Source organism: Mauremys mutica, chromosome 1, assembly GCF_020497125.1.
Source record: "Mauremys mutica isolate MM-2020 ecotype Southern chromosome 1, ASM2049712v1, whole genome shotgun sequence".
In the NCBI taxonomy this organism is placed as follows: domain Eukaryota; kingdom Metazoa; phylum Chordata; order Testudines; family Geoemydidae; genus Mauremys; species Mauremys mutica.
In genome coordinates, this window is record NC_059072.1 from 365,099,614 (window position 1) to 365,110,386 (window position 10,773).

The 10,773-nt window shown below is 47.8% G+C and overlaps 1 protein-coding gene across 1 annotated transcript; it reads left to right on the plus strand.

Moving 5' to 3' along the window:
- Nucleotides 1–5,135: 5,135 nt before the first annotated feature.
- LOC123362630 (olfactory receptor 52B2-like) lies at nt 5,136–10,501 on the plus strand. The gene is made up of 4 exons (XM_045003039.1): nt 5,136–5,187; nt 6,727–6,844; nt 9,625–10,158; nt 10,345–10,501. Exons 1-4 carry the CDS (start codon nt 5,136–5,138, stop codon nt 10,499–10,501), a joined length of 861 nt encoding a protein of 286 aa, XP_044858974.1.
- The last annotated feature ends 272 nt before the right edge of the window (nt 10,502–10,773 follow it).

Genomic DNA, 10,773 nt, shown 5'->3' on the forward strand with positions numbered 1-10,773 from the left:
CAGAGTTCAATGACGTGAACAGACCCTCGGGTTGTGTGTGCCAAGGAGACTTATACTGAAGACATTACTATAATGTTAAGATCTTTATTAAAATGAATGAAAAAATAATCAAAGATATAAAGCACAGTGTTAAAAAGAAGTAATACATTTCTATGACCCCTGGTGGTAACATCCCTATTCTTAAAGACTACTTAAACTAGCAGACTCACATCCTTCCCTGAAGATTTGGTAATGGGGACTGTGATGCTCTGTACCTTGGGGAAACACCCAGCACCCCCATCTTCATACTTATACAATGTTTGTGTGGTAGCCAATGCAACATTTGTCATTTTGGGTGTCTTCGGAAGGCTCATGATGCACTAAGCATTGTTGTTATAATATGGAGATACACCTATCTCATAGCAGTGGAAGGGACCCTGAAAGTTCATTGAGTCCAGCCCCGGCCTTCACTAGCAGGACCAACTACTGATTTTGCCCCAGATCCCTAGGTGGCCAACTCATGGACTGAACTCACAACCCTGGGTTTAGCAGGCCAATGCTCAAACCACAGGCAAAACTCTCCAGGAGCACAGGGGCAGTTCACACCTCATCAGTGTGTGTATGAGACAAATCCAGCCCAAACTCACAGGAACTAAGGACACTGGCCTAGGCTGCAACAAAGGGTCTGTTGGACTCTCCTTCCTCTGGCCAGTCTGGGACTACGATGAGGTAATGCTCACCTGACTCTGGAGGGGGGAAGGGCAAAGCCAAGAGGGGAGAAAGAACATGATAAAAGGGAGAGACGTTTGCCAGGCTCTTCCTCTCTCTTCCATCTCCATCTACAGACACCACCACCAAGCGACTGAAGTGGTGATGAAAGGGGAGAGCCTGGCTGAAGGGCAACCAGCCGGCCTGTGGTGAGACGCATCTAAGTTTGTAAAGGGCACTGAAAGTGTTAAGATCAGCTTAGAATGCGTTTTGCTTTTACTTCATTTGACTAAATCTGACTTGTTATGTTTTCACTTATAATAATTTAAAATCTATCTTTGTAGTTAATAATTTTGTTTGTTTGTTCTACCTGAAGCAGTGCGTTTGGTTTGAAGCATGTCACAGACTCCCCTTGGGATAATAAGTCTGGTACATATCAATTTATTTGTTAAATTGACAAACTCATATCAATTTGCAGCATCCAGAGGGCATAACTGGACACTGCAAGATGGAGGTTCCTAGGGTTGTGTCCAGGATCGGCGGTATTGGCTAGTGTCATTCACTTGCGCAATCCAAGGTGCAGCTTACATGGCAGAGGCTGTGTGTGAACAGCCCAGGAGTGGGGGTTCTCACAGCAGAGCAGGATCAGGCTGGCTCCTAGACTCAAGGATTGGCATGACCTAGCAGATCACCTGTCCGGATAACACCAGAGGGGAACGTCACAGAGACAGGTGACACAGAGGAGTTCAGCCATCGAGAGTTCAGAGTATGAGGTGAACCTTGCCTTGGTGGCAAAGGTGGAATGTGCAAGAGCCTTTCCATTGCATGTCCCGTTATCAGGGATTCAGCGCGGGGCTTGTTAGCTGGGAGGAGAGGAGGAGATGCTGAGATTCTATGGTGATGGGCGGCTGCACGGAAATGCTGATAGATAAATGAGTACGTCTAAGCCTTGGCTCTTGCTTTTCTCTCCGGGGTTTCAGTGGTGCTGGACCACTCCATCAAATCTGCACGACTCAGTTTGCCCTGAAAATCTGAGCCCTTGTTATCAGCTGTCATAGGTCTCACCCCCACTTAGAGCTGTTGGGTTCCAAAATGGGGACCTGCCTTGGCTCCCCTAAACTAAAATCCTAGTTTAGATCTGGTAAAAGCTGCCACCACCCAATAATGTACGTGTATTGGGACACAGTCCTTCCCCAAAATCCTTGGGGATCCCAAGAGCCCCAAATCCATGGAGTTCTTACACCCAGGAGAAATAAACCATTCCCCCCTGCTTCCTCCCCCCTCCCTTGTCCTGGGGAGAGATACCTTGATTCAAACTCCTTAAATCAAACCCAGGAGGAACTCTCTCTTCCCCCCTCCCCTTCCCCTGAATTTCCACAAGAGAAGGAATTAACCAAGTCCAAAGAAAAGAAAAGAATTTATTAAAAGAATAAAAAGAAAGTAACTGTCTCTGTAACCAAGATGGAACAATACACAGGGTCTAAACTTATCAATCTCTGGAGAGAATTCCCCCTCCTTTCTTTCTCAGTAAAAGCAATAACAGTACAGAATTAAAGAAATTCTATAGCAAAACACAGAATTGCAAATACAGAAATAAAAGTATAAGAATACTAGTTCCTTGCTAATACTCACTAGCTTGAATAGAAGAATTTATTGCAGAAACCTGGGAGGACTTGATTAAGATGTCTGGACTCCCTCAACTCCCAAGAGAGACTTTCTAAAAACAAAGAACAGAAAAAAAAAACTTCCCTCCACAGGGATTTGAAATTATCTTGTCCCTGATTGGTCCTCTGGTCAGGTGTCCACAGGTACTGCTTGTTAACCCTTTACAGGTCGAAAACAAAACCTTAACCCTTAACTAACTGTTTATGACATCAGCGAAACATTTCTTTACTCCCGGGGACTGAAGTTTTGCAGGGTCTATTTTCTGCTCTTCCCACGGCTCACAGAGCTGAGGGAATTGTGTGTGGAATCTGATGGACTGCTTGCCAGGTAGGGTGAGAAACTGCTAATTCATTTCCAATCTAATACTTTAAGCTAGTTTGTGATTTTGTTTATTTGCTTGGTAATCTGCTTTGATCCATTTGCTATCACTTATAATAGCTTAAAATCTCTCTTTGTCTACTTAAATTTGCTTTTTCCTTATCTAAAGCACTTTGCCTTTGAGTGAAGTGTCTGGGGAAAAGATCAGCTTGGTTCACACAACCACAACTTGGTTCACAGGCTTGTTGCATATCCTTCCCACATCGAGCGGAGGGTAAACCCTATCCATGAGCTAACAGTGTACAGATCCTTGTGCAGTGCAAGACAATTTAATTTGGGGTTTATCCTCCAGTGGGGGGTGTCAGCCTGGGGAGCTGGGAAATTGGCTGGTGTCTGGTGTTTGTACTTGGGTGGCTTAGGAAAGCCTCAGGTGGCTCAGTTTGGTGTATGGCGCCATCTGCTGTCGTGTTGGGTGATAACAGAGCCTGGAGAGGCTGAATCACCAGCAAAGCAGGGTGAAAAGGGGCCAGGCCAGCTGGGTGGTTAGAGGGGTGCAGCAGTTCCCATGGCTCCCAGACTGCACCCCAGGGGTGACATCCCATCACACTCACACCATCCGGAGCCCAAATTAGGCCCTTAAGCACCTGTGATGCAAGGGTGGAGGAGGAACGGTAGCCTGAACAAAAGATCCAGATGTAGCAGTTGTTTGTTTTCTTTACTGCTGTGTTCTCACCCCAGGAGGGCACAGCTACTTAAATTACAGCCGTAGTTCTGATGCAGGATAACACAACCTGTTTCTGCACTGATTTCTGAAAGATCAACACAGTATTGACATTTTTATGCTGACCCGATGCAGAGGAGTAGATGAACTGTTAGAACAGTTGGGAGCTGCCAGATATAGACCCACTTTAGACCTCACAAAGGGATACTGGCAAGTACCTCTGATGCCAGAATCCCGGCAGAAGCCTTTTCCACACCCTTCGGCCTGCATCAATTCAGCATCAAGTCATTTGGCCTCCACAGGGTGTCAGTGAATTTCAGAGGCTAATGGACTGGATATTACAACTGCATGGGCGCTATGCAGCAGTACGCTGCTACGATCACTTGAAAATGGTTTTTGGTCCCATATCTTGTGGCAGCATTCCCAGACACAGTGCCGATGGCAGTACATTACACACAGAAAAGAAAGCCACCATTAACTGCTAGACTGAATTGTCTGGAAGACTCAGTTTGCAAGTCTCTGACAATCTGAGCTCCTGGTATCAGCAAATCATTTCTTCACTCCTGGGGGAGGCTCTCATGCTGAAGTTCTCCAGGGTCTATTTTCTGCTCTTCCCACTGCTCATGGAGGTGAGGGAATTGTCTGGGAGTCCTGCCAACCTGAGAGTCTGCAGGGACTGTGGAGGGGAATCATAAAGGTTGTGGTTCAGCACGCCGAGGGTCGGAAATGTGAGATTCGTACGTTGATTCTCAGGGCTCTGCCTTTCTGTCGCAGTAAGGAGATTTCCTCGTTCTGCTGAGCAGGATTTCGGTGAGTTGCCTGTTTCTGCATTAAAGTTAGTGCTCAGGGTTCATGTCAAGAACAATCTGGGCAGGAATTCACCAGGACAGCGACTTCACCCGTTTATTATTGTCAGAAACACAAAGGGATTTTCCTGGTAAAGTTGGAACTACAATAGTCTAAATAGTTTAGACCAGTGGTCTCTAAACTTTTGTGTCTGGCGGGCGCCGGACGACGAGCCACCGAGGACCATGGCTGGAGGACAAGCACCCACTGAAATGCCGATGATGAGCAGTGTCATCCAGAGGCATTGCCGCCAAAATACTGCTTCTCGGTGGCACTTTGGCGGATGCTCATTCTCCGGCCAGTAGGCAGGTGCACATAGATGCCCCGGAGGGGGCCATGGAGCCCATGAGCCCTGCGTTGGGGACCACTGGTTTAGACAAATATTTATGATGATTAGTTTCTTGTGTCTTACCGTGTCCGTCTATCGGTCACAATAGCTTCCTTTTTGGGGGGCTGTGTGATTTTTTCTCTGTTTTGCTCATGTTTTCCAATTCAGCAACTTTACTGCCCTGTTAGGCAGTACAGTCATAATCTCTGCAGTGGGTCTCTGTGTTACCAGAGGGTTCACAACAAGAATGGGTCACACACTGGCCAGATTCTGCTCTCACATTCTGCCTTCAGTGGGTCACTCCAGATGGACACTGGCGTCCCTGAGAGCCAAACCAGGTGTTCTGGAATCCCCATCTTTCATGCCTGGTCTCAGAACGCCACATAAATTAGAGGTTTCTTCATACTCTTTGATCGCTCTACAGAATAGCGCTCTCTGTGGCAGGACCCGAAGCCGTGATTTTCACAGGTTGGGCTGAAAGTTAAACTCTAAGGGTCAAACCTAGGCCCCATTGAGATCACCCTAAATCCACACGTAGGGACTTAAATAAATGCCTGATTAACACCAACCATGAGCCTCCAAGTAACTGGAACTGGCGTCGTCCCGTTGCCGCTAAAGACGTGTAAGCTCATTTGGACCAAAGAAGGTGGCCTCCTAATGCCTGGAAAAGAGACAAAGGCCAGAGGAGGGAGTGTCAGTGCCTGTGCGGACTTCTAGGAAGCACATGGTGTGGAAGGGGATGCTGGGATGCTTTGGAACTACTCCATACAAAGCCAGTCAGGACTCCGGGGGAGCCTCCTCTCTCTGAGCAGACTGTCTCCAGGGCAAGAAGCTTACACCTTCCTGGGTCTGACCTCGGAGCATTCAGCATGCCCTTCCACACCATGCGCTTTCCGCAGCGAGTCTGCCCAGGCAGGTCCTGGGGCAACCAGAGGTCCCTGCACCCCAACTCTGCAGTCAGATGTGACTCTCAGCCAGCTGGTAAAACAGAAGGTTTATTAGACAAGAGGATCACAGTCTAAAACAGAGCTTTTAGGTACAGAAAACAGGACCCCTCAGTCAGGTCCATCTTGGGGGGTGGGGAGCCTAGACCCAAGTTCTGGGTCTCTCCCCATTTCCCCAGCCAGCTCCAAACTGACACTCCTTCCTCTGGCCTTTGTGTCTCTTCCGGACAAGGAGGTCACCTGATCTCTTTGTCCCCAACACCTTCAGTTGGCACCTTGCAGGGGAAACTGAGGCACCCACACAGTATTCAGAGAAAACATTAAGAACATTCCCACTGTGTCACAACAGATGCAACAAAATACAATACCATATACTGAAGCGGGCAAATACTGCTTCTGACTTTCCACTTTTAATTGACCCTTGTAATCTTGTGGTGCTGACGCGTTGTAGCTTCATTTTATAATGACTTACAGGGCAGGAGCAGGGGGGAGGACCACCATTTTGGGCACCACCAAAATTTATACAAACCTGCCGCCCATGGGGGCTGCAATAGGTTAACTCTTTGTGTCATTGTGATGAAGAGTTACTCACGCTGGCTCCTTTTAGTCTCCATGTCCCCTTCTCCCTCCCGCCAGGTCTGTCCCTCTCTCCTTCCCAGGATGAGCTGCTACTGGGGTTCCCTTCACCCCCAGAAAGGCAGTTCAACCGGATCTCCCCCTTTCCTCCAGTGCAGGCAGACACTGAGTTTAACCCAGTCTGTGGAGCGATTGCTGTGAGCTGTTGCTGTGGGGCCTGGCACCTGGTTTTGGTCCTGGGTGCGGGGTGTCACTGTGTGGCCAGGGTGAGGGTTGTGTGAGCGGGGGACATATGTGGACAGGCGAGCAGCACCGGAGGTTATGGGGGCAGGCAGGCAGGCAGGGGGTATACATGGAAGAGCAGTGAAGGAGGTTGTGGGGCTGGGCAGGAGGTGTAAACAGAGAAGCAGGCCGTACTCGCAGTTGTGGGGGCAGGCCAGGCAGTGTACACAGAAAAGTGGGCAGTGCTGGGGATTGTGGGGGCAGGGAGGGGTGTAAATGAACAGCTGGGAAGAGCTGCTGAAATTCTGTATTTCTTTGTGATTTCACCCATGAGAAGAACCGTTGATCATTGCTCCGGAGTTGGTTCGATCTCTCATCATACTCTGACCCCCTGTCGGTACTCTCCTTCCCCATCCCAGGCTGCCCTGATTCCAGCAGCATGCTGGTCACCAGTGTCTGCTCCATGTTCCCCGTCATCCCTGGCTCCCACAGCCTCCGAGCCTCCTCACACTCCCCACAACTCTTCCGCTGCAGCGGGTGAGGTGCTTCCCGTCACACCTGATCCCTGAGCTGGGGGGTAATCAGAGACTGTGTCTCACCAGTGAGAAATCTCACACGCAAGTGGCAAATGCCAAGGCATCTGTGCGGCTAAGCTTGGTGCACCCACACACTGCATGCAGCTTTGGGGGCTGCTACACGGGAACAACTCGCAAGCTGAGACGTTTGCACGTTATACAATGAGAGCAGGCAGCTCTGGGACATGTGAGGGCTGAGATAAATACAGCTGCCACCTACAGGAGCCGCTGGCAGCTGCATGAAACAGGGGGCCACTGGGACACAGATGTTAAACTCAGAATGTTCTGGGACCATTTGCTAGCCAGCTCTGTTAGTCATTAATGGTGAGGGTTGTACATTCATCCTCAGTGTGCAGATTTAATGGGGTCAAGTCATTATTTTTCTTACCTGAATCATTCATTCAGGAGGTGCGTCCTGGGATCCCTCAGACTCGTGAAATACCCACCTAGTGTAACATTTCCAAGGTGTCGCAGTCACATGAGAATGTCTTCCCACAGGGCTAAATTTACCATGGTCATGAATAGAAAAAATGCCTTTAGTAAGCTCAGGCATGAGCTTGCAGGCAAACTGCCTCCAGCTGACTCCTGGGGACATGTGAAAAGATTCCAAGGCCAGAAAAGACCACTGTGATCATCTAGTCTGTATAACACAGGCCTGAGATTTTCCCCAGAACTATTCCTAGAGCAGATCTTTTAGAGAAACGTCCAACTTCCCCCAAGCTTAGTGTCGTCTGCGAACTTGCTGAGGGTGTAATTAATCCCATCATCCAGATATTAATAAAAATGTTGAACAAAACTGGCCTGAGGACCTACCCCTGCGGCACTCCGCTTGATACCGGCTGCCAACTAGACATCAAACCATTGATCACTACCCGTTGAGCCTGACAATCAAGCCAGCTTTCTATCCACCCGATAGATTTTTCTCTCCTTGATATTCCCCTTCTTATCATCCAAGGATCACACTGGGTCTTTTGGCCCCATGGTCACACTTGGAGCTCAGGTTTAGCTAATTATTCCTTCACCACCCCAAATCTTCTTCAGTCATTGCACTTCCCATGTCCTCCATTGTGAAAGCATCACCTAAATTCTTTGTTCCTAGGTGTAGATATCTACACAGCCATATTAGAACACATAGTGTTTGTTTTGACCCAGTTAACCAACCAACCCAGATGGCTCTGAATCAGTGACCTGTCCGTTTCATTATTTGCGATCCCCTAATTTTGTGTCAAGCTTCATCAATATTCAGGCATGAGAAGTGTTAGCAGCTGAGTTGCTGACACGGCTCTGATTACACTCGTCAGTTCACACCTGTAACTTATGTCTCAGACTAATCTGCCAGCCTGCAAGAAAGTGTCTCACCACAAGAAACATGGGAAGTAACAGAGGCGCAGGCCTGTAGCCCTAAATATCAAGACCCTTGTGCCATTCATGCCCATTTTGCTGAGCACAAACTCATATCCCAGCATCATAATGTCTGTTTCCATGGGGCAATTTTGTCTCCTTTCCAACATAGGAATTGCATTGTGGATCAGACCTATGGTCCATCCAGTCAGGTGTCCTCTCTCTGACAGTGACAGCTACAGGTGCTGCAGAAGAAGGTGCGAGAAACTCAGCAGTAGGTGGATGGGGGGGGGGAATGACCTAGCCATCATGAGGGTGTCACCCTTATGCCTAACAGCTAGAGATGGGCTTGTTCCCTAAAACAAGTGGGTGCATAGGCTTTCCAAAATATTTATTTAGCTGTTAACTATTGTAACTTGATAGTCTTACTATCCATGTAACTCTCCAAACCTTTGCAGATTCTTGCTTAGCTCATGGCTCAACTACCTCCTGCAGCAACGAGTTCTTCAGGCTACTTCGGCATTGAGTGAAGAAAGCTTTTTTTTTTTAATCAGTTTTGGATTTGCCATGTTTCAGTTTATTTGAATATCAGCTTGATCTTGTTTTATGAGACAGGGAGAACACTACATCTACTCTCTACCAGTATTTTATAGATTTTTCTCATATCACCTCTTATTCATCTTCTTCGTAAGGGAACAGTCCCAGTTTTTTTCAACGTGTCTCTTTGTGAGAGTTCCCCCAGGCCCTTGATCATTCTCATTGCCCTTCCCTGAACCCCTCTAGTTCTGCAATATCCTGGTTGAGAAGGGTACCAGGACTACACATTGGAGTCTAGAAGAGGGTGAAGCATCAACTGACTGATCTCATGACATTGTATTTTCTCTATGATTCCCCATCCCACTCCTCCTGGATCCCAATGTTTTCTCAGTTTCTGTCCGTGCTCGCACTGTGAGCAGGGGTTTCCCGGAGCAGTAGACCATGACGCCCAGGTCCCCGTCCTGAGTTCATACAGTTGTATTAGAACCTTGTTAGGTTTTTGAGGAGTTCAAGCTTTTCCCTCCAATGGGAATACATGTTACAGTTATTGACATCAAAGTTAATCTGCCATCATGCTGCCCATTCACCTGGCTTGGTTAGTTCCCTCTGAGAACTTCTCTGGACTTGACTGTGACCTCAATAATCTGGTGTCATCTGTAAACGTTGCTACCTCACTGCTCATCCCCTTTCTAGATTGTTAATAAATATAAAATATTTACTGTACTAATTGTTATAAAGTGCATAATTCTCCTATCTGTGCTTCTCTCCCTTCACAGGCACCTTGAGCTTTTCTGAGCCTGAATGACACATCGGCCATCTCATGGCTGTTTTCAATCTCACCCCCTCTGACCCTTCAACCTTCAGCCTGGAAGCTGCCCAAGTCTGGATTTCCATCCCTTTCTCTACGTCCTACATTATCAGTCTGTTGGGAAATGTCACAGTTCTGTTTGTTGTAGCCAAAGAGCGGACGCTGCACAAGCCGATGTACCTGCTACTCTGTATGCTGGCGCTCACAGACATTGTAATATCTACCTCCACTGTGCTGAAGTCACTGAGTATATTTTGGTTCAGTTTGAAAGGCATTACCGTGGGTGGCTGCCTCACTCAGATGTTCTTCCATTATGCAGGTTCTATGATGCAGTCAGCCATCCTCGTGACAATGGCCTTCGATCGCTACATCGCCATCTGTGACCCTCTGAGATATGCCACCATCCTCACCAACACACGAATAGCTAAGATAGGGCTAATTGGTTTGATGAGAACTGTTCTCTTCATTATGCTTCTGCCCCTGCTTCTGAGCAGATGGCTATTCTGTGCCAACCACATTATCCCCCACACGTACTGTAACCACATGACTGTGGTGAAGATTTCCTGTGGGGACATCACAGTCAACAAGATGTACGGCTTGGTGGTAGTCTTTGTAGTCACCTGTTTAGACCTGACGTTCATTGCCCTGTCCTATGGTCTGATCATCAGGGCTGTCCTCAGAATCTCCTCCAAGAAAGCCCACCAGAAAGCCCTCAACACCTGCACAGCCCACATCTGTGTGATACTGACATCTTATACTCCCTTGCTCTTCTCCAGTCTCACACAGAGTTTCGGTCAGGGCATCGCCTCCCATGTTCACATAATCTTGGCTGACCTCTTCTTCCTCATCCCGCCCATGCTAAACCCTATCATTTATGGGGTCAAAACCAAAGAGCTTCGTGACAAAGTGGTCAAATACATCTGCAGAATATGATCACCAGGGGCCTTGGATTTTAATCGTGTCTGACAAGAGGGAGAAAGGATATCTCCTCATTACTCAAGGGTGCTCTGTCGAAGTTTGGCCGAGCTCAGCGTTATGGAAGTTCACAGCCTCAGAAATTCCTCACACCTAATGTATTATTTCTCCATCATCAAGCACTGCTCTCTCCATTGCTGAATTCCCTCTATCTGACCATCACCTGATCTCTTTCAGCATCACTTGTCAGCCCCCAATCCTAGATACCCTCTCATTCAGACTTTCTATGA